We start from the raw sequence: 24,324 nt of genomic DNA, 5'->3' as shown, positions 1-24,324 counted from the left end.
TCAAATAGACTCATGATCACAGTTTCGTAACACAAACAAGAAAAAAAGAAAACAAAGGTGAAAGCAAGCATTAAGCACTCAAGTGTACTGAGAGTTTTGACTACATACCAGCCATGTTACCACTTCATCTGTGGGCACTCTTTGTCACTTGAAGATGGAATGCTTATGACTGTTCTTCACGTGGATAACTTAATACTGCAGGGTTGTAGGACTGTGTTGTACTCATAATAACATAATATGAATTTGTCACTTTGTCAGTTTCACTTTTACCTCTGCTCAAGAAGGTGAAGATAAATGAGACCCATGTGGGTGAGTCAAAGCAAAGCTCCTCCTCCTCCTCATTATCATATTGGTTACATAGGTAAACTCTAAATCTGAATTTCCTTTTAAGGGCACAAATGATGCACATCTGTGTATCTTTCTGGAATATGCTGGAATATGCAGTATACTACAAATAAATATATACAAGAATAACTTTTATGTGTTTATACATTTAAGTGTTGTAAATTGGGGCCACGCTAAACTGTAAAACTGTATCTTGATATCTGTATTTCATGAGAAATTATACATAAGGCAAAGTTCAGCTTCAATTTGAAAAGACTTATATCAACATAGAATAACCTTTACAAGGTGTCCATATTTTGGGATTTAAATAGTAAAAGGCAAATCGATTTAAGAATCATCTGAGATTCAAATAAAGCGAAAATATGCCCTAAGATCATTCTCGAGTGGATTTTGCACATCCTCACAAGTTTTCTGCTCCTGTTTTCATTTTTTTTTTAATAATAGAGGTCTAATTTTTATTTTTGCAAGGCATCTTTGATACCTCTTTGATAGAGTTGTGCTTTTTGAGTCTCATCGTTTTGTGGGTCCAGTGGTTTCTTTAGTGACACTGTCAACACTTTACTCTTAATATCAGCAGACAACTCCTGAGTCTAAATGTCAACTCACTAGTTGCCACCAGTTCTTATGTGCATGAGCACTAAAAAGACACACAGCTGCCCAAGAAATGTGTTAAGAGGGATAGAAAATTCCTCAAACAGGCCTTTGAGTATTGATGTAAACCTCCACAAATTAAAGCTGAGAGATTTAATGTATTACCTAATAAAACAAGAAACCCACTGAATACTTATGGTATGGATTATGTTATTGTGTTGGAGCATTTACTATGACTCCTTCCCAGGTGAAAAAACGCATTGTGCACAAATAGGAACAATAAAAGGTCGAAAAGGTTAATAAGATTTATTTCATCATGTGAAACTTCAACCACAATCCTTACAGCACCAAACACCACCCCTCATTATAATATCAAACTACACTGTCATTATGTGTTTCTTTTTGTGCCTTTTGTGAGTCACTGTTTTTATTGTACAGGAGATATTGGATTTGCAAATCCAGTTTTGCATACTTTATTACCATAGAAACATGACATAACACTGAAAACCAGGTTTTTAAAAAGTATAATTTTCTGTGTACTTACTTTACTTCTGGTATTTAATGTAATTTCTTTCATACCTACAACAGTGTTTGAATTTGTTGCATTTCACTGTCTTACCAAAACAATATGAAAACAACTTTCAGGGCCTTGTGAAAGAGGAAGGTCCCTTTTTGAAAAAGACCAGTGGGTTTTTAAACCTTCTGCTTTTATAGTCAAAACCTTAAAGATTACAAGAGAATTAACAACATCATCAGGACATTTAGAGCACACCAAATGGACTTGGGAGCAAAATACCTGACAGTGACACAAAACAACCCGCAAACCCCACAGAAAGTTATGTTAAAATAAAAGCTTAAAGACTTTATTCCTAAGGAGAAGGATTTTAATGTGTATGTTAGGAAAAACGTGTAGGTTTAAGGCACTAAAATAGATATAATGTGCTTTAAGGAGGAGAGCTGATTCAAATGGGGGTTGGAGTAGGCTCCACAGATGAGAAATGACAGCCAAGTCGGATGAAGCAGAGTTAGGCTACTGTCTGCTACACTTTTAGACCGATCCAGCTACAACTGTAGTAACTCACCTCTGGCCGACATCCACCTTGGGTCAGTAGCCACTGTAGGCATGCCAGGTTGCCTGTTGCTGCTGCGTCGTGCGCCGCGCTTGCCCCGTTATTTGCCACACAATCGCCCGGCAGCCCTGCCTCCTCCACCAAAAACCGCAGGCAGGCTAACTTCCCCGCCCGGGCTGCGTGGTGGACGGGCGAAGCTCCCAGCGCATCCTTGACGTCGCTGGTCAGCGCATTTGCCGCTAATTGCACTTTTAAAGTCTGCATGTCCCCCTGCCTTGCGGCCAGCAGGGTCTTGTCACCCTCCACCACCATGACTGCTGCAGATTGCGCGACTCCTTCCTTCCTTTGGTTGCCTCCGTTGACCCGATCACCGTGCAGATAGTGCGGATAGGGTCAGAGTTGTATTTATAAATGAGTGGATCATGTCAGTAGCCGGGTTAATTTTGGGGTGGGGTGTTGGTGGGAGAGACGCTTGGTTATCGCTCCATGGGTCTTCCCAAAGCGCTGTTCAAATGAAAGATCCCTTTATCGTTCATAAGTTTTTGTTTTCCAGGTAGTGCAATATTTACATGCTGAAATAAAACTTCATACCCGACTGACAAACTAACCTCTTTCTTAGGCTTTGTCTGGCCCGACGTTGTAGCTCAGTAGGTTATCCGCTGTCTGTCTCCAATAGCATCCACCTGTTGCACAAGTTGTGTTCTGGGTTACCAGACGGTCTAAACTATATTTCCCCCCCAAATTAGTTTATTAACCTTTTTTTGCTGTTGAATAACTATCGCGTATCATGCGCCCCAGGGAATATTCCGCTGTGTTTTTCTTCCTATAGCAGATGGCGACATGGGACTCAGCGCCTGTTAAATAATCCATCAGGGGGAGGATCACTGAGCCTGTTACAGGTTGCTGCTTTCTGGAAATCGGCTCAGAAATTAAAGGAGCAGTACGTACATGCTACTTACAACTCTGGATATACATTAATTATGCTGCTGGGGTGAAGGTGCTCGTCGCTGCCAGTCAAGATAGACTCACAAGGAAACATTAATTCAGCAATGAACTTTTTGAACACACCCCAGATCCTGTTTGCAAACAGCATTAACATTACATGTAGCAGTGAAATCAGCATCACAGGATCCGAGCACTTTTGCACACTACAGAGGTCCATCTAGTGGCATTTCAGGGGAGTGTAACCCCCCCCCAAAAAAAACAACCCCAAAACAAAACAAAAAAAATAACTATAACTATATTGATTGTTATTATAGACCGCATGTTAATACGTCAATTGGAAATAGTTATACATCTTAAATGATGCCAGATTAAAAGATGAACAAGTTATTTCTGAGGAATAAAAACTTGATGTTGAAACCGGATAAATCATGAGAAGTAGTCCTGCCCAATGATCGTTTATGCATTTTAGTGCATTTACGCCAGTGGTGTGTGTTTCATTGTTTGGGTGCCAGACATGAAATAAAATAGCTTAAATTAACATTCCCTTAATCAACCACAACAAAATGCTGCTTGCAAGCTATCCAACAGCAAGATAAGGCACAGATGCAGGACTCTTAAAAAAAAAAGTTTCATCTTTTACATTTGGAGAAAGTAAATATTCATAGTGCAAGATTGCAAAAGCAGTTTTATGATTTTTATTTTTTTATTTTTTTTGCATTACATATAAGACAGCAAATTGGTCTTCCAGCGATACTGAAGTCCAACCTATGTGCACTTTATGGAGAAAACCCACTGAGCCTTTGAATTCATGTGTTCAGTGTCTAATCAAGCACCTTGCCGCACTCTGACTTTGCAAATATTTGTGAAACAATGGGGCTTTCTGGAGCACGATTAGTGACAGGATGCCATTGAAATGTCTTGATGTTTCCCCCTATGATGTTCCACGATCAACTAATTGTAAGTGGTTTTGCTGAAAATTTGACCGAACTTCAGCAACTAAGACAAAGTTTCAGACCAAGTAAAGTTATGGAGCAGGGTCGCCGAGTACTGAGGCGCACATTGAGTAAAAGTCTCCAAAGCTCTAACCCAATAACTGCAGGGCTGCGAACCTTCTCCGGCATGGGCTGAGCAGCTCCTGTAGGTGTAATGTATAGATGTTCAGTACTCTTGTCCATATAGTGCAAAAGCTACCTACTTTAAACGTTTAGCAGCTATACCTGCGGAAGGTATAGAAGCACATGTTGGTGAGCATTATCTTCTATGTGGCCTTACTGACAGTTTTAACAAAAGTTTCAAAGGTCAAGTTTCAATGCAAATGATGCAGATAGGCTGTCTGTATTTTCATGAACATATTGCAAAGAACTGTAATACATTTCACCACCAAACGGTGGCAGGAAAGCCTCGTATTCTGCAGCTTATCTCCACCTGGAACAGGTGATGATACCTCAAGTTATTTGAAAAATGACAAATTTAAATAAGCTTGCACACCGGAAGAGTCAGATAACATGTCTTAAAAACGACAAATTTGAAAGTCTTCATTTTTATCTAAAAAAATAAGCAAAACTCAGCAATATGCTCCCCTAACTGCTTTGTAAACATACAGTCTTGGTATACACTGCCGGATTTAAACAAGACTATTCTATAGTTACAGCCTAAGACTAGGGTATTTAAATGATTAGATGTGGGGCAAATTTTGAAAAATAATGAAGCTTCACACCAGGTTAACTTTCTGCCAGACTAACTCGATTGGTTTTTCCGCTCAGCCAATTTCTGCAGTATGCGGGTAGATTCACTCCTGAGTATTTGGAGGAGGTGGTGGCGGGGGGCGGGGTATGAGCGAGTCTCGTGCTCGGCGCGTGCCTCTTCCGCCCATCTGTCTCACAGGTCCAACTGTCATGGACACCGCGCGCCAATTTGAGGGAGGAGGGGGGAATTCCCACGAGCGTGCTAACTACAATTCCCCAGAGGAAATGGACAGTAATAGCTCTCAAAAAGGCTGGAGATAAACGAGGGGGGAGGAGAGGTCATTTAACCTAGAAGATTTTTTAGCTCAGTCTAAAGTACATATATGTGGAACAAGTCCGTTAGCTCGGAAGCAAAGCACATTGTGGTCGTTTTATGGGCACTATTAAATCTTCGCACATTTCCATACGCTAGCACTGTTTGTTTATTTTCAGACACACTGCCCTGACTCGCAGGAAAAAATGACCTTCAACTGAATATAACCTCAGCTGAATCTGAATAAAGTTTATTTTTTATTTATCACGAGACCCACAATTTCAAAAACTGTCGACCTTTTTATAGTAGAGTATTCAACTTCCAGCTACTCACTAAAATTGGATTGTCCGTTTATTAAATACGGTATAGATTATTTGACTGCCACACTAATCCCATCTCCTTGTTTTGGGCTTATTATTTCCCACTTTGGTATGTGGACTCTAGACGTGAAAGACGGGGTACTTTTGTGCTGCAGCTGTAGCTTTTGATGATCGGTCTAACACAGGGTTTAATCAAGTGTAGGAAATTGTGGAGTCTTTTCCCAGACTGTTAAAAGACATTCCAACAACCTCAACCAGTGAGGAGCCAAATCCCCATTGAACTGGAAAGAAGCTGCCAACGGTTTCCCCCTCCTTCAGAGCCTGGGAAAGCTGGGATATTTCTTGCACGCGTCAGAAGTGCGACAGTTATTCAAATTGGACTCGATTATTTAGAGCGTGGGCCCCATCTAACCTATTGTGTGTTCACATCTGCTGCCGCGCGGGAACATTTAAATGAGATATTCTCTACCAAGTTCAAACCAACCTCTTGTAACCCAACAACTGTAAAATTCAGTATTTCTGACACAATAAGATCCCAAAATAACCTAGACGTGAGAGTTTACTGTGGTCAATGACTGCCACAAATAGTACACTTGTTTTTTTGTTTTTTGTTTTTTATTAAAAAAGAGGGAGAATCCTCAATAAATACTGGAAATTGTAACTTTAGCTTGACCATTTTAACCTACTGACGATAAATGCGTTATCATCTTTATTAAAGCCACCATATATTCATTCAGTTTCCAGTCTCAGTTTATCGTGTGAGGAGGCACAGTTTTGAAAACCCGTTTCTAGGCTATATGCCAGAGTAATAGCTCCCTGTCCAGCCTGCTGGTCGGCGCGTGCCACAGAGGAATTGCTTTGGATTGGGTAAACTCGGGCGCGTGCAGGGAAGGTTCCTCCGGTGTGCAGCAGGGCATACTCAACCATAAACACAGGTGTGTCTTTATCATCATCGTGTCAAATCTAAAATTCCCAAACAAACAACGTAATTATGTAATATTAAAAAAACCCACGAAAGGACTGTGGTAAGATTACTGATCATAAAAAAGACACCAGACACCAAAAATAAACTTTATTTGCTGAAAGAAGACCAACACACAAAGCGAGGAAAATACTTTATTCTTTTCCATTCTCCCATCCCCAAATGCCTTCTTTCTTTCTTTCTTTCTTTCTTTCTTTCTTTCTTTCTTTCTTTCTTTCTTTCTTTCTTTCTTTCTTTCTTTCTTTCTTTCTTTCTTTCTTTCTTTCTTTCTTTCTTTCTTTCTTTTCGGTTTGACTGGCATATTCTTGAAATTGATACAATGCATAGATTGAATTACTATTGTAATGCGGAATAGAGCATACTCCAGATATTTAAATGAACAACAACCCTTTTGTATTTGTAGCTGCACGTTTTTTGTATAGGCCTAATAAAAAATTCAGTTTTCTGCAGCTTAAGTCGGTATGACAACATATATTTAGAAAATACGAACATTTGTGCTCTAAAGACATAAAGTATGTAATTCTTCTATAATGTTCCTATTTTTTAATCTAAATATGAGTGCACCTACAGTTTGAACATATATAAATGAGTTTTTACTTTTTAACATCTGCGGTTGAGCGCAGATTTTGTGTAAAATTATACCTTTTTCCTCTCAGACTAATAAACTCCAGGCTTGTAACACCCTAAAAGATAATCTGCATTTTTTATTATAGTAATAATTATTGAATAATTTGCATTATTACAGTATGATACCTGAAACAATGCACTTTTAGAAATATTAAGCATACGGCATTATTGACAAGTCCTACCATCATATTGCTAAAGTTTATTTCTTTAAACTTCCTTTACTGTTGTTCTCACAGCCTTTGAGACAAAACGTAGACGTCTTGTGCCCCCTTGAACTTACCCTGCAGCCGTGATGTCTGCTCCACAGCGACCCAGTCATCCGTGAGCTGCAGTGAGAATATCTGCGGTCAGAGTTTCTCACACTCAGGGTCATTAGTGCCGGACAGAAACAGGACAACTAATTTGACAAGACAGGCGTTTTAACGATGCAACACCTGCAGCAAAAAAATTCAAAAAGGCCTTGGCAGCACTCTGATGCTCTAGTGAGTCGAATAAAAAGACAAGCTTATTTTCAAAGTTAAGCTCAGCTATATTATTCTGCTGCAGATAAACATAATTGGACTAACTCAAAAGATGGACTCCCAGTGTTCCCTTTGTAAGCATTGTTAAAGATAATGTACAATACTGTAAAACCCCATGGTCACGTGTTATAGCAGTTTTAGTTATAGGTGTCATATCACTACAGCGCAAACAACATAGTCTACTTCAAATTGTGACACCAAATATCTCAAATATATACATCCATTAAAATAAAAGAACAGCAGGCAAATGTTATTATAAATAGCTAAACTCTCCTACAAAAAGCAACACTACTACACTGTATCTAACTTTTATCTATATATTTTGTAATCAGAAAGGGTATGATGCCGTTTAAATTAAAAGTGAAAAACATACCACGTGTGACACGCCGATCCTGTGCTCGTGGATCAAGTCCCGTGTAGTCAGTCTGATGGCTAAGGTTGTATTGAGCGCCCTTTTAGAACACGAGATTTGGAGGCTCAGTGACAGAGACGCTTCTGTCTGTGGGCGGGCACCCCTGCAGACCACGCCCACTCACTGGTTGAAGGACTGTGCAGGAACTTATAATAGTACAGAAAAATAATATAAAATAAAATGAAATGAAATAAAAATAGAAAACAGCAACAAGATTAAATGTTTTAAAGCTCTCTGAAGTTGAACCCAGTTTGGTTTTAATGTTCTGCGCTACGAGCTAAAGTCTCATCAGTTTGACTATAAGGGCAGCATTTCAATTGTGTACTAATTTGCTTTTTCATTCTGAAAATAAAGAAACGCAGAAGAATCGTTTCTAGCGTTTTCGCCTTTTGTTGTTATTTTTTAAGCTATTTTTTCTGGTTTATTATTTTCTGCGGAAATTATAAATGGCAAATCAAATAAAGACTTTAAAGAACATAAAGAAACCCCTCGTAAAGACCACTTCTCTATTTTGGGAACTGCTGTAGTAAAAATGTTTTTTTTTCTACGTTTTTTCTCGTGATTAACTGCCCACTTCTAGATTTCCCTTTGGGCAGCTCTTAATGGCCCCTGTGTCTGTGTAACTTCAAAAATAATGTATCGAAGCAGGAAGCCATCTGGTGCCTTTGTTCTCTTGGCTCGTGCTGTTCTCGTGCCCCTGATACGGCTGCACAATGGATTCCCTCAATCAGAAATCCAATATTCAAAAACCCCGCCACCACGCCGCATGTCCTGCCTGTCCAATGCCTGCCTCGAAGCTGCTGGCGTTTCTTATCCACACTATACTTCACTATTTACTAAAGAATTAAGAAAGACACAGTCTTTAAGTTACAGCTAGGTCTTCTATATACTATAGGACATACATATGACATGTCACTGACGCACAATCGAGTTTTTGTGTGCTGGTGCATTGAAGTGAGAGAAAGAAAAGTGTGTCAGAGCTGGAAACGTCAGCTATTGGCGGAGAAGCCAATGAGACGCTGTAAGTTTACCTATGTCAACTTTGAAGAGCAAAACAAATGTGCGTCACCAGATGTGTGCTTGGAGCTTGGCTTTTGGCTTTGTTAGGCTTCTTTGGATATTCAAATCCTGTCTGAGCCATCCATTTGGTTTGGGCAATGCGCAATTACACGAAAATATCTCCCCGCCTCTGAAACGAAAGACGCTAGGCTTGCTGTTTGGCACTGCAATAGATTTCATTTTAAAGAGGGCACAGCTAAATAATAATAATAAAATAAATTAATAAATAAGTCGTTACAGTTAATAAATCGACATTAACTACTGCCTCAATGCAATCATAGCTGCTCTTTCATTCAGTTGGTTTATTTATATTTCATCCTTTTGTCTTTTGTCAGGAGTGAAGCAACATAACATTATGGACTTATTCTTATGTGCAAACACAGTTTTAACCATGATTCCATTGTGTAAAAAAATAATACATTCTGTGCACTGATAACAGTGGCAACAGCAATAAAATAACGCTCATAGCATAATATTTGACTAGAAAATAGCTCAAATGATTTATTGTCATGTTTAATTGTAGATTTTGATATTCACAGTTAACATCTGAAATAAATAAAGAGCCAATATAACAGTTTGATGGGGCTGATTTCTTATTATTTGATAGTGGTGTTTTAATTAGACAGGTTAGTTTAAGTTCAAATAAAAATATAAGAATATCCACCTTTTGTCTCCTATAGCACGTGACCTGGGGGGACGCTCAGGGGACAGATTCAGTGACGTCAAATGGTCGTCGTGCATGGTAAAAAAAAAAAAAAAAAAGTTTGGATTTTCCCCAATCCGCAGATGCCTTATGAAAACGGCGTTGGTTTAAGCGTGGGGAGCTTTTTGGCACATTGTAATACGTGTTTGTTTGCGTCCCCAGATGATAAAATGTGACATCAGTGCTTTGACGACATGTATAAAAATAACGCTGGTGCTATGTAAAAACATTAGCATACGCACATTACGCGCACTGTCCCCACATCTGATGCTAAAAAAGCGTCATTTCTTTTATTACACAAACAAAGCTGTTTACTATTTGTGGAGGGACACACAGACCGATTAACAAAGTGAAATGAGACTTTAGTATACTCTAATATAATCTAATAATGATCTTAGTATAATTTCCTTTTCTGTTTGTGTCTGCTTTGAAGATGAAATAGGGGCAAGGAAGTTTGGATGGTTTATGTATTTGATGATCTGAAACATGTGATATATGCAAAAATAATAAAAAAAAATAAATTAAAGAAAATGCTTTTTCCACACACAAAGAGCAATGTGTTATGGATTGTCAGGTCTGGATTGATGAATGCACAGACAGAATCAGACACCAAACCATAGCTTTAACCTGTCAAATGTTTTTATTTTACACATTTCAGCAATGTGGACATTAGCAGTATCAGAAAAAGTACCAAAAAAAAGGATACCCTTGCAACATCTCAAAGTTGTTGAATCTCACGTCCTGGTCTGCTCTGTTCTTTGGAGATCAGTGACCATGTTGCTGTCTTGCTGTCTATCATGTTGTTGAACTAAAAAAAAAAAGACACAAGATTCCTTCCAGGAATTGGTTTTGGTTTTGGGAGATGCCTCTTTTGATTTATACCCAGGATGCCATTTCTTAGAAATCGATGCAGCGTGTACTATACAGACACGTTAGGATGTCAGATATTTTCTAAATGTAATTATTTTGCAGTCTTTTCATCTACACCACTTGAGAGAGAGACCCAGGCACACTATGTCTAGGGGATTTTACACTCAACCAGCCATCAAGGGGAGACTGTTGGATTTCTCATTTTTGTAAAGTCTTGACTTTACTTTGTCAGCTTCTCAAAGATTACATACTGTATATTCTCCCAAGACCCCAGAATTCATTCTTCTCCTCTATGAAGGACATGAGTCTGAAACTTCTACATCAAATAGAATTTATGCAATATATCTTAGTCCTACTGTAGAGTCACTAGGACATCTTGGGCTTTGTATTGATGCCACATTTGTGGGGGTTGGGCAAACAGAGCCCTTTCTTTTCAAAATGACAGGCATTACTGTGTCCACATTTTATGGCCAAGGAAGCCCAAGTGATACAATATTAAGATTCTATCGGTAAAACTCAAATTGTTTCTTGAATATCATATTTTTTTATCTTCGATTTGATAGGATTTCAAAAATTTGCAGTAAAGTGAGACTTTAAAATAAAGCTTTTATTCAGTGTTCCACGTATTAGACGAGAGGACTTATGAACTCCAATTCAATTCAATTCAATTCAATTCAATTCAATTCAATTCAATTCAATTCAATTCAATTCAATTCAATTCAATTTCATTTATATAGCACCAAATTAAAACAATGGTTGCTTCAAGGTGCTTTATATTGTGTGGTAAAGACCCTACAATGATACAGAGAAAAAGAAATACAGAGAAAACTCAACTATCAGATGAACCCCTATGAAAAAGCACTTGGTGACACTGGGAAGGAAAAACACCTTTTTAACAAGAAGAAACCTCCAGGCTCAAGGAGGGGCGGTTTGATACAATTAAGAACATTTTCTCTCCTGATATTCCTCATGTACCAGTCTATACTAAATCTGTAATGACTTTTTAAATTATTTTGTTAATAAGGTCACTGCCGTCAGGTCAAATATTTCTCCATCATCCTCCCAGTATCACACTGACACTTTGCTTACCTCTGATACCTGGTCCTCTTTTACTCCCGTTACCTTACAGGACATCAGTGCTTTCTTGGTCATATGAAACTGACTTCAAGCCACCTTGATGTACTTTCTCCATCATTTTTCATTAGTGTGTTTGACTCTATTGGCCACTGTATTCTGGAAATTATTAATACTTCTCTTTATACTGGCTCAGTTCCCAGCTATTTTAAACAAGCTATTGTTGAATCAATATTAAAGAAAACAAATTTGGACCCATCTCTTCCAAGCAGTTACAGGCCAATATCAAAATTACCATTGGTGTCAAAGATATTGGAAAAAACAGTTGCAGAACAACTTAACAACTTTTTGGAAAAGAACAATATTCTGGACATTTTCCGCTCTCCACTGAACCTGCTTTACTTAAAGAGTCTAGTGACATTCTGATGGCAGCAGACTTTGGAGAGTACTCCGTTCTGGTTATGTTGGATCTCACCTCTGCTTTTGATACTGTTGATCACAGCATCATGATAAATAGGCTGAAGGACTTGTTTGGGATTACTGGTGTTGTTTTAAAATGATTTATGTCGTATCTATCTGAGAGATCTTTTACTGTTTGTATGAATCATGTGTTGTCTGAAACATTAGTTCTGCCTTCTGGGGTACCTCAAAGATCTGTTTTAGGTCCGATTCTCTTTTTTTGCTGTATATACTCCCTCTAGGCCAAATTATCAGACATCACAATAATATTTCTTATCATCTCTATGCTGATGACATTCAGTTATACTGTTCTTTCAAAACTTCTGAGTTTTACAAATTGTCGTGTTTAAATAATTGTCTGTCAGAAATCAAACAATGGTTAAATGACAGTTTCCTCCAGTTAAATGCAGATAAAACAGAAACCTTGATTATTGCACCTGATCACATGCTCTCAGAAATTAAGCAGCATATCAGTTTTTTAGACCCTTCATTTCAGCCGAGTCTCAGAAACTTAGGTGTTATATTTGACAGTTCAATGTCTCTTGAGAAACACTTTAAACAACTTGTCCGGAACTGTTTTTATCATCTAAAAAACATTTCTAAACTCAGACTACTGGTGTCAAAGGCAGAACTTGAGATGATTACTCATGCTTTTATCTCTTCTCGTTTGGCATATTGTAATAGTCTTTTTACTGGTCTCAATAAATCAGCTCTGGATCGCCTTCAGACCGTACAGAATGCTGCGGCAAAACTTTTAACTGGCACAAACAAGAGCTCACACATTACTCCAGCTTTGGCTTCTCTTCATTGGTTGCCAGTAAATTTTAGGGTTCATTTTAAAATTTTAGTTGTAACTTTTAGAGCTCGGCACAGTGAAGCTCCCCAATATATCTCTGACCTGTTGAAACCTCATGCTTCATCTCGAGCACTTAGATCATCAGGTCAGAGGTTACTGGTGGTCCCACGTACTAGGTTTAAAACACGTGGGGATTGGGCTTTTCAGGCACTGGCACCAAGGTTGTGGAACTCTCTGCCGTTGTATTTACGCTGTCTGGACTCCACTGACTCCTTTAAAAAGCAGCTGAAGACATTTTTATACAAAAGAGCTTTTAATTGATTTTTTCACTGCTTTATATTATTTTATTTCTATTTCTGATTTTACTGTGAAGCACTTTGTGATTTTTATCTGTGAAATGTGCTATATAAATAAATTTTACTTACTTACTTACTTACTACAAGTTGGTGGTGATAAGAAGCAGTGTGTAAGCTAGGGCTCTGAAGTTTTTTCATAACAATATGTTGAATGGAAAATATGAGCCTTTTCAGTTGAATTCAACTCTATTGAAATTGGGTTGAAAAACTTTCTTTTAACAAGAAACCCAAACACACAATCTGAAGGATCTCTGATTACATCAGACAGTAGTTATGCAACCAGGATTTTAAAAATGTCAAAACATGTAAACCAGACACACAAACCAAAGGAAAGTGCTCATCTCTTAAAGCTGAAAGCATTATTCATCATATGGCACTTGAATAAAACCAGTTCTAGTTAATTGACAATTCACTGTGCTATCCACAAATGTGCATATTAAAGCTTAATGATGCAAGAAGAAGCTATGCAAAGAACATAATCCAGAAATGCTGCCATCTTCTCTGAGTTGAACCTCATTTAAAATTAACTCCGGCAAAGTAGAAAACTCTTCTGTGGTCAGACAAATCTGAATTTGAAATCTATCCAGCTTGTTATCAGTACTCATTTCAAAAGCCTGCATAATGCTGATGATGGTATAAGAGTGCACTGTGCATCTGGAAAGGCACCATCAGTTGTGAAAGATGTACATGCAAGCTCTAGAGCAACATATTCTCCAATCCAGAAGAAGCCTTCTTTAAGGAAGGCTTCACATATTTCAGCAAGACAATGCCTTACCACATGCAGCATCTATTACAACAGAATGGCTTTGTACTTGAAGAGTCCAGGTGCTGAACTATCCTGCCTGCAGTCCAGACTTTTCACTAATGGAAAACATTTGGAGCATCATGAAATGATAAGCATGACAAAGTAGACACAGGACTCCTGAGAACCTAAAACACTATATCAGACAAGACTGGGACAACACTGCTTTCCCAGATGTTCAGCAGCTTTTTCCCCCTTAGTTCCCAGATGTTTACAGACTGTTGCTCAAAGAAGAGTGGATACTACACAGTGGCAAACTGTGACAACGGTTTTGAGATGTGTTGCTTCAATCAATTTTAAAACGATTAAATATTTTTCTTAAATTGATACATGTTACACATGTAAAGATTTGAGTTTTAAAATGTAGGCTTATGAGATCTTCAGATCATTGCATTCTGTTCTTATTTACTTTTTACACAGCTTCCCAATTTTTGAAACTGAGTTACCATCATTGTCTATGCTATTGTCTCGCATCCCCCCCAAAACCGTTCTACTTTGATGTGTCTTGTATTGAGAAGGACTCACACAGAATTCAATTCGTGGTTGGAGTCTGGCTGGCAAGTTAAGTCTAAGGTGTAAGCTTTCTATTTTCAAACATTTAAGCTCAGTTTCCTGTATTGGACGGTACCAAAAATGCCACAGATATATAAAATCAAACACCTAGCCATACAATGTGGCTACATTTCTGAAAAAAATAGTTCATTTTAAAGAGATCATTGAGTTGGAATGTGATTTTTCCCATGGCTGCGCAGCTGCTGTGTAGTGTAGGTGACCCATACTTCAGTCATATAATGTGAATTCTACTAAAAACTACAAAGACTATAGGGGGATGGTAAAAGAAAATTAGATGGTTTAAACATCGTCATGGTGTTAACACCATACTAAAAGTTTACAGTAAGTGTGCAATGCAGATAACTTAGTTTACCAAATGGCAAACAGTAAAGCCCATAATAATTTTTTACAAAGCCAAAGTCAGTCCACAGTTTGTTTGTGTCTTATCTGTTGGAAAATGCAAGCTATTGAATGTACCAGGTTGTCATATCATGTCAAACAAAGGACACAGTCAAGGAATTAGAATTATTAAATATTTGACATTTCAATTGAATCAAATATTTATTTCACCAGCCTTCATCTGGAATGGCATTTTTGTTTAAGCTTTCAGGGGAAAAAAAGAAGAAATAATGATAAATACACCAGTGCTGATATGCTTTTAAGAAAAAAAAACATCAACTGAAATGTTTGTCTTATGTCTCTCATGAGTCTGGCACAGATCATCACACTATCACAACAACAAAAGTCAGTTCTTGTTTGAGCCAAAACAGAAGGGTACTCTAGTCTTTTTGTTTTTTGTGGTACTTTGTAGATCAAAATAAGACTCATTGCTTCTGCTACGCCTTGTGACCTCTTGGTCTTGCCATCACTTTGCTGTGGCTTGCTTTTTGTAAAACCTTGCACTGTGACAACTGGGAAAGGCTGGAGCCCCCTGGACTGGATAAATGTTTAGGAAAATGGATGGATGTTTGTAATTTCTAAGCAGTTTCTGCTTATATATCTGTACTATGTGTATAAATAGCTTAATAATTGATTACAATCAGATTTTTGACTGTTATAATAAAATTTGTATGAAACATGCTTTACAAAGATTTCTATGTCTCATCTTAAACACATTTAGTATAATTTAAAAAATCATATGTTTTATTTTCTTAGCTAAATGTACAATACAGATTTGTGGGAGATTTTTCTAACAGAATTAATGTGGAGCCAAACATTAGTGACCATGGAAAGGGCATATTTTAAAATAAAAACAAACAAAAAGATGATATTTTATATATAGCCTAATTGTCGTCTTTAATGTTTCTGCACATTTTGAGTATTTATATTATATTCATATATATTGTTTATTGCGATTACTTCTCGCCTTTCTTTTAGTACCGACGTGGGACAATACTCTAATTTCGTTGTACAATTGCACAAAGTATGATCGTGCAATGACAATAAAGAGTTCAGTTTGTCAATGAAAGAATGGAAACTGGCAGAAAAAAACGATTATTGGATGTCTTTTTTTTGTAGCATTTCACGAAAATATGTATTTTTGAGCTTGCCGTTATGTATTTGGTATATAAATTTTCAGTCTACTTTAGGCTACATAGAATAAAATATTTTTTTTGTTTGTTTGTTTTTTGTTTTTTTGCTCCGTACACAAAGGTCAGTCCTGAGTCTAGCAGATGCTTTCGTGTCATGTGGATAATGGTAGCGTAGAATTTGGCTTGGGTCGCCAAACATCGTTTAGGGTGCAGTCGCGATTTGAAGTCTGGAAAATCTCCAAGTCTGGAAATTTTCATGTGGCTCCATGAAGTGGAGACGATCACCTTTGGCAGAGCAGAGTCCTTCGACGCATTTGGTTTTACGCCTCAGTGCGCTTCAGCTCCATCTGTCTGAACGCTTTGGCTCGTGTCAGTCTCATGCCGTTTATACAACCAAATTCTATTAAATCTCATAAGCAAACTCAGCGATTAGGATTTTAAAGATGTTTTCTTTAGATGCACAGGATAGCTCTTTGCCGTTTCATCTCTTCATCCAGATTGTACCTTGTCCAAAATTATACTGAAGATGTTATAATTGGTATACTTATTGATTTATTTCCGCGGTAATAAACAATTTGACAGTTTATTTCATTTGGTTGAGTTGAAGAAATGAAATGGGGATTTAAATACCTAGTTTTACTGGAAACAAACAAACAAAACAAATTATGTGCATCTCCCACACAGTTGCTGTAAAACTTTGAGTGACTCCACTTTTCTGTACACCCTTCAACAAAGGATCACTGTGCCCTAATCGTGCACAGATGGATACCCACGCTGAAACCAAAACAAAAAAGGGTCCCAACCGAAGCCTTTCCTGGACTTTTTTTTTCGTCTTATCGCGAAGTGCCAGTTCCCATACTGGACTTGGTGGCGGTTATTTGAGGCCCCATGGGGCAGGGCGCGTGCAAAACCGTGCATGTGTAATGCTTGACAAAAGAGGAAGGTTAAATCCCTGAAGCTATAGAGAAGAGCAGATTGCAGTCGATGGGACAGCGTATCCTTGTCTAAATTATGAGTTTGTTGTGCGGTATATCTGGTTTCGCGTGCGTAAAAATTTACTTCAGTGTGATGCACATGTCTCGCTCCTTCTTGTTTCCTTGGAAATTCCCTGCGCAAAATGTATCCATAAAACTCCAAGGTGCTTCAATGACATTAAACATCAAAAGATCTATAACTAAATTTATTTGACATCATTTAAAACAGAGAGCGTTTATATGCATTTTTGCAGTTTTGTCTATTTTTTATTATGAACTCCTAGTTCTGAGTATTCTAGATGTTTTCTCCCTTTTCTACTCATCATGCCGTTTTAACTTGACTGTTACAAAAATACAACAATTGCACCATTGCGGTCATGTCCCCCTCCCCCACCACAGCCCCCTCCCTCGCAAAAAATGAGAAAAAAAAGAGACAAAACAAGAGTGAAGCACATTTATGGCGAGAGGACACATGATCGGGAGCAGGGGCTGGGATGCTGATGCGAGAGTGGTGCAGCAGCGGCAGACGGGGGAGGGTGCATAGAGACGGGAGACGAGAAAGGCGGGGGTGAGGTGGGGTGGGGGGTCCCATCTGTTGCTCCGATCGTGGCGCGTGCCGAACGCGTGAATCCTACTGGCAGCTCATAGGCCTGAGAAACTGACACTCTTTAAAACAGCATTTAAATAAAAGCTGTTTAAAGTTCTGGAGGTTGATGTTATATGTGTCACAGTTATCGTTTACAGATTGCATTATTCTTGTATTTACATAATTTGTAGGGAATACTTAACATTTCCATAATTCATAATTCAAAATTCATATTTAAGTGCGACGATTCGTGGGAGTATTTATCAATTTTTTTCAATTCTTCCTTTAAACATGTGTATTGTATTGCACATGTATTGCACGGCTATGATATGCGATCTTATATTGCACATACACGCCTCATTTTGCTTGCATTGCGAGCTGTCCGTCACCTCCCCCACTGCTACAGGTAAACACCGTGTTGTCGATATTGGAAGCAGTCTGCTGAGGGTCCAGAAGCAGATGTTAATCCATACATGGCTTGGCTTGGGTATCTGGTTTATTAATTTTGGAATAGATTAGTCCTCCCCTCAAATTCATTCATCTAGCTCCTTTTTGTTTTGTTGTGGCGGGAACGAAACCATAAATAAACGCACGGTATTAATTTTCATTATGCAGGATGTTTTTGTGTGTGTGTGTTTTTTTTTTATCTAACTTGTAATTGTTCATTTATAGCTGTTTAACTTTGATGGGTCTTATAAAAACATGCTGACTTTACTTGTAGGAAGTGCTTAATACAAACATAAACAAAATGATACATAGGCAACTTTTAATAATTAAAGTTATTAACTAACAACGTCACGAAAAGAACAATGATACACCGTAGATAATTACAATGGCGGTTGTCTGCCTAAGAAAAAAACAAGTTTTCATACCCTGCACTTGTAATTTGATCTTGGATAGACGTTGAAGCCTTAAATATTAAATGCAGTAAAACGCAGCAGCATCACGAAACTCCGCATACCAACATACAGACGCGGGGGGCCAGATGGTCCAGACAGGATTTCTACTCGTCTCCCAAGGGCCTCGCCCCCTGTGTCATGCCCCCGCTGCAATGGCTTGTGTTCCCTCCCCTCTGACGCTCCGGCTCCACATAAATAGGAAGCTCGCCAGCTCAGCGGCACACTTCAGCTCAGCCGCTCAGGAAGCAAGCATCTCCCGTCAAAAGCACAACAAGAAAACGCAAACAGAATGAGTCCCAGCTTCACTACTGAGGCCAGCCAGCCTCTCCCTGCAAGGTCCACCGTGGCCCAGAGAAAACAAGCCAACGAACTTAGAAAGGTAAGGAGAAGACGAACCACTACGCAGCTGTTTGTTTTGTTTCTGGAAATGTGTTCTGCGTTAACCCTATCGGTACAGCCTAGTAACAGTGTTGAAATTATTTTTTGTAGACTCTTAAACCCCTGCTGGAGAAGAGAAGACGAGCTCGCATCAATGACAGTCTCAATAATTTGAAGAGCCTGATTTTGCCCCTTGTTGGCAAAGATAACGCACGCTACTCCAAGCTGGAAAAAGCGGACATTCTGGAAATGACAGTCCGCTTCCTCAGAGATCTTCCTTCCACCCCAGTCAAAGGTGAGCATTATCTCTACGACATGCATAGCACACTGTTGTCCTCCAAGTTTTTAACACCCTTCTTGTGAAAATCCCAGCCACTGATCAAATATCTCCTGTCCTCTCTCCAGACTCCGCAGACAGTTACAGAGAAGGTTACAAAGCTTGCCTCCAGCGTGTTTCCGCGCTGCTTCCCAAAAGTCTGGATCAGGACGCGTGCCAACGGGTGCACGACTTCGTCCAGCAGTCCATGTCTGCCACCGTCACTCCAACCTGCCTGAACTGCTGTGCCCAGAGCTCCAGGACTTTACCTCAGATCCAAGAGAAAATTATGAGCCTCAAATCCAGCTTCACCTACAGGCTGGAGACTCAGCACCGCAGCAGCAGCGCAGTGGCTCCAAGCAGAGCGCAGGCAGACCAGCAGGCTGTCAGCGCTGCTACGTGGAGACCTTGGTAGATTAGATGGACAGTTATCTCACGCCTGTTTATTTTGTGCTGTTTACTATTTGTACTAAATCAGTGGTAGTTTTAGTGAGTACGGTGAAGAAGAATTGTTGGAGCTGTATATAAGTTTAAGTCATTTTGCGTTTAATGCTAGAAGACTCGAGCACAGATATCAAAGAAACTGAAGGTTTTGAACTTAAAAAAATGCAATCCTCTTTGGGGTTTCAGAGTTACGGGTTGTAGACAACACTTTTGTAAACCCCACGGGTTATTTTGTTTGAGGTTTGCACGGTTGACTTAAATATATTTTGGTCTGTGCAACAGAATAGTCAGTAAACACTATGTGTTAACTAGGATGATATATTATTTATGTACGACAAGACACGTTTTATGACATTTCTGTTTTGTCAATGACAAAATATTTTCAATAAAAGTATGCTCGACAAAGATGTTTATGGTGTTTGATCGTTTTTGTTGCGGTGATTGAAGGACCTCAAATTTATCACTGACCCTGGATGCCTTAATGAGACGATTCTGGGTGAAATGAAAGAAGAAAAAAGGCGCGCAAACGCACAAAGCCACAGGTCATCCAGAGCCCATTGATGCTGCTGAGCAGCTGCTCTATTGTTGCTGATGTAAGGCGCCGCTCTAGTTGCCGCCAAATCTGTGGGAAGAAGTACTGGTTGTGTCACAGGAAACACACTGAGATTACTGTGGGAGTAACAACAGACTAGACTACTCAAAAAAATAAATAAAAATAAATAAATAAATATATATATATATATATATATATATATATATATATATATATATATATATATATATATATATATATATATATATATATATATATATGTGTGTGTGTGTGTGTGTGTGTGTGTGTGTGTGTGCAGTGTATGTCTTGTATTGCTTTTAAATAATGTATAACCTTATTACCGAAGAACCATGAAACACCTTTTGCAGAAAACGCACTTGGTGTGACATATAGATGGTAGATGTAATCCCCGTGCTTTATCTACATTCAGTTTGTGAAAAGAGCAAGCCGTTTATAATTATGTTTTATTCAGATACAAATAATAATATAAGAGGTTTCACAAAATCTTGCAGAAATCATATTGTGTAGAAATTTTGTTAGACCTGCATGAGCTCAAAATGAGGAAAATTCGGAATCTAAGAGGAATTATTAAGTTAACTAAAAATTTGTTTTCAACCAATATGGTGACAGCGCATAACCTAAAGCATCAATGTGTCTTTTTAAAAAAAAAATGAAAAAGAAGCTGGTGAAGAGCAAAGATGGTTGTACTTTATAGAGATGAAATATGCAGAAATTTATTTGAAGAATTTATTTTTGCATTTGATGTTTTTCAGGTGTTTAAGTTAAATTGTTTGTTGCATATAGCTGCTGGTGTTGTAGCATTTTCTTTTTTAATTAGGAGAAGGATATATACTGCCGAATGTATACAGTTGGAAATTTAAATAAAACATTGTAAAATGTTTTCTTAAAAACTAGAAACTTCTATCTGCATTTTTAAGTTTGCATCACTTACATGTCAGCTTTCCATACGGTATTTTTGACTCTTATAATAATGCTTAATCAAATTTCTGACCACTATTTCATGCATAATTCTTTTAGTTAGAACATATTTGGGGGTCCTCCTATGGAGTCACATTACTGTCAGTACTCCGGTTATAGAAAATATTTCCTGGGGACATCTCTCATATCAATGGATCCTTTGCACATTTTCTTTTGCCACGAATCCACACACTTCTATATGTTAGAGATCACTAGACCTATCAAAGGTTTAAACAGCCTCCAACTGCCATGTGATAAAAACAAATTAGTTATTTGGCGCCTTTTCTAGAACCCCTAATACTGATTTTAACAATTGGAATATGAACTTATTATTTCATGTATTTCATCTATTTTCCCCATAGATGGTGACTTTGAAAAATGTTTACCTTTTGTATTTTGGTCTCAGACTTGGAAAGACTCGGGTGTTTTCTCTATTTTCTGATAATATATCAGAGAAAACCTCTCAGTTGTTTCACCTGAACTATTATGCTGTTTCTCCATTTCATAGCCTTGAGCTACATCCATGAGTGTTAAAATCTGATTTGATGATAAATTATTTTGACACAAAGTGAATCATGGGGCAGTATGGTGGGGCAGCATGGTGGGGCAGCGGTTAGCATTGATGCTTCACTTCAAGAAGGTCCTGAGTTTGACTCGACCAGCCAGCGGGAACCCTCCTGTGTGGAGTTTGCATGTTCTCCTCGTGATTGCGAGTATTCTCTCTGGGTACTGGGTACTCCGGATTCTCTCTGGGCGTGGTTTTAGCTCAGTCAGATGAGCAGGCAACCACATGCCTCATGGCTTGGATATATCGTAAAAGTGATTTGTTTCCAGTTTTTAACAGAGCTTAAATTTACTTCCCAGTGCTGAGAACTCAATCTGGCTATGTTTCATGTTTAAACAATTATGAAGGCTCAAAATTTCAAAAGAATTCAAAAAGGAGTTTTAATCTATCTCTATGAGCTTTGGGGGGCTGGAACATGTGATATATTTATAGTATGATGATAAAATTTGGCGCACTTTCAATAAACACATTGATGTTTACAAAAATGGTCAAATACACTTGATAAAGTCCAAAAATTACAACTTGCTGATTTGGAGGGGGTTATATGGGAGGCTCATTGAATTTCCATGGAATTACTCATTTGGTGAGCAAAAGCAAAGACTTTTGCTTAACATTAGGAAGTAAATGTTTTGCCATTTTGCATAACCAAAAGAAAAACATGTGGCCAGTTCTGACATCCCGTTCTGATCAAACTTGTACATAAAAATAGAGAATGAATTCTGCTCTGCCATTAAATATCTAGCATTTCTAATTTATGTAGATGTTAGGCAGCACTTACCAGCACCAGCCAGTCATCAGTATATGCCTGCAATTCGCATAAATACTCTTTGCTTTCAAACGAAATGCACTAAATGGACATTATTGTGAACATTGCTGTGAACAGCTCCATCATGTCAGTCATAGAGTTAGATCCATATGTATTTGGACACTGATACAATGATAGTGTTTTTGCAATGATCCCTCTTTGCACTACCACAGTACATTTTACATGAAAACATTAAGATGTGATTGGAGTTCAGATTTTCAGCTTTAATAAAGGAAATGGGTACGTCTCTGCTGACCCCTCACATCCTGGACATACACTGCTCAAACTGCTGCCTTCAAACAGGCGCTCCAGAGCTCTGTTTAGGAACACCAGCCACCACAGAGACAATTTCTTCTCACAGGCTGTCACTGTGACGAACACAGTTAAATAACCCACTGTTATATTGTTCAGGTCATATAACTTCTGTGACATGTTATTTCTTACTTTTAAAAAAAAAGCTTTTTCTTTTCTTTGCATGCAGGAAGCAAAGTAAACTGGAAGCAAATTCCTTGTTTGTGTGCACAAATGTAGCCAAATAAAGATGTTTCTGATGTTATGACCATGTGCCATTTACCCATTGTCTGCCTCTGAAATGAAAAAGTACTGCTTTATTAGTGTCAGAAGTCTTTACAAAAACCCTCCAATTGTCCCATTCCTATATGGAGTATTCTTGTGTCTCCAGTTTGGTGGTTATGCCAGGATACTGTCCCTCCATTTTACTTTTCATGTAATCCCAGACACACTTGATAATGTTGAGATCAGGGCTCTGTGGGGGCCATACCTTCCAGTACTTCTTGTTCTTCTTTACGTTGAAGATAGTTCTCAATGACTTTGGCTGTGTGTTTGTATCTGGGACTCTCCACCATTTGACCTTAGGACTGAAGAAGCTTCTCGGATGAGAGGTGAAACGTCTTCAAGCAACTTAAAGAAGTCCAGACGCTTTTCTTTGCAAGCTCCTTTGACTACGATGACCTGGATGACTGAGAACCTTCACAGACATACCTGATGGTATTGCATGATGGATAAGTATCTGCCTGTATTTCTCAGGATTAAGAACACGATTAATCCTAGGCTTGGATGTAGGCTTCCTCACATTAATTGACCAAATCTCCAACTCCATTTGCAGAAATTCAACCCCAAACTTTCAAGGAACCTCCACCATGCTTCACTGCTGAAGCATGGTGTTGCTTCACTCACTCACTATTGTACCGCTCTCCAGCACTTCGATGAACAAACTGCCTTCTGCTACAGCTAAATATTTCAAATTTTAACTCGTCTGTCCAGAGCACCCCAGTTCCTATGTTTTTGTGCATGCTTAAGTCACTTGGTCTTGTTTCCACGTCAGTGGTATGGCTTTTTGACTGCAACTCCTCCATAAACATCACTTCCATCCAGACTTCTCCGGACAGCAGATGGGTGTACCTGGGTCCCACTGGTTTCTGCCAGTTCTGAGCTGATGACAGTGCTGGACATCTTCCGATTTCAAAGGGTGATAAGCTTGATGTGATCTGCTGCACTAAGTTTTCTTGGCTGACACTGCGTCTACAATCCTCAATGTTGCCCATTTCTTTGTGCTTCTTCAAAAGAGCTTGAACAGCACATCTTGAAACCCCAGTCTGCTTTAAAATCTTTGTCTGGGAGAGACCTTGCTGATGCAGTGTTCTTCACAACCTCACCTTGGTAGCAGAGTTTGGCTGTTTATCACCCAGTTTTAGGTCTCTTACACAGCTGATTCTGACCATTAGCATCTGTTTGGTATAACTGGTTGATCACCTGACTGTAATCCTACAAAGTCCCTGAATTTGATCAAGT

At 38.6% G+C, this 24,324-nt stretch overlaps 2 protein-coding genes across 4 annotated transcripts in view; one reads left to right on the top strand and one right to left on the bottom strand.

Annotated features, from left to right (window-relative positions):
- The window catches only part of espn (espin), a 38,288-nt gene extending 35,425 nt beyond the window's left edge, over window positions 1–2,863 (bottom strand). Inside the window, exons 1-2 of one of the 3 annotated variants that reach the window (XM_086276422.1) lie at window positions 2,615–2,862; window positions 2,019–2,510 (exon numbers count right to left, since the gene is read on the bottom strand). In XM_086276422.1, coding sequence (XP_086132548.1) covers window positions 2,019–2,318 — 300 coding nt within the window. In that variant the 5' untranslated portion in view covers window positions 2,319–2,510; window positions 2,615–2,862. Of the gene's footprint in view, window positions 1–2,018 lie in introns of all 3 variants that reach the window. The other 2 variants (XM_086276423.1, XM_086276421.1) reach the window with 2 other exon arrangements.
- A 15,860-nt stretch (window positions 2,864–18,723) lies between these two features.
- LOC147305031 (transcription factor HES-2-like) lies at window positions 18,724–20,002 on the top strand. The gene is made up of 3 exons (XM_086278348.1): window positions 18,724–18,852; window positions 18,963–19,146; window positions 19,257–20,002. Exons 1-3 carry the CDS (start codon window positions 18,763–18,765, stop codon window positions 19,580–19,582), a joined length of 600 nt encoding a protein of 199 aa, XP_086134474.1. The 5' UTR covers window positions 18,724–18,762; the 3' UTR covers window positions 19,583–20,002.
- Window positions 20,003–24,324: the final 4,322 nt, after the last annotated feature.

Source organism: Aulonocara sp. 'chitande type north' Nkhata Bay, linkage group LG20 (assembly GCF_057382095.1).
Source record: "Aulonocara sp. 'chitande type north' Nkhata Bay isolate Kocher_YH1m ecotype deep benthic linkage group LG20, A_spYH_male_GT1.1, whole genome shotgun sequence".
Classification (NCBI taxonomy): domain Eukaryota; kingdom Metazoa; phylum Chordata; class Actinopteri; order Cichliformes; family Cichlidae; genus Aulonocara; species Aulonocara sp. 'chitande type north' Nkhata Bay.
This window is presented reverse-complemented; position numbering and strand designations above follow the sequence as displayed.

Coding starts and splice junctions, on each gene's coding strand:
- LOC147305031 (XM_086278348.1), top strand. CDS start 18,763: ATGAGTCCCAGCTTCACTACTGAGGCCAGCCAGCCTCTCCCTGCAAGG. Junction 18,853..18,962: donor AAGCCAACGAACTTAGAAAG/GTAAGGAGAAGA, acceptor TATTTTTTGTAG/ACTCTTAAACCCCTGCTGGA. Junction 19,147..19,256: donor TCCTTCCACCCCAGTCAAAG/GTGAGCATTATC, acceptor TCCTCTCTCCAG/ACTCCGCAGACAGTTACAGA.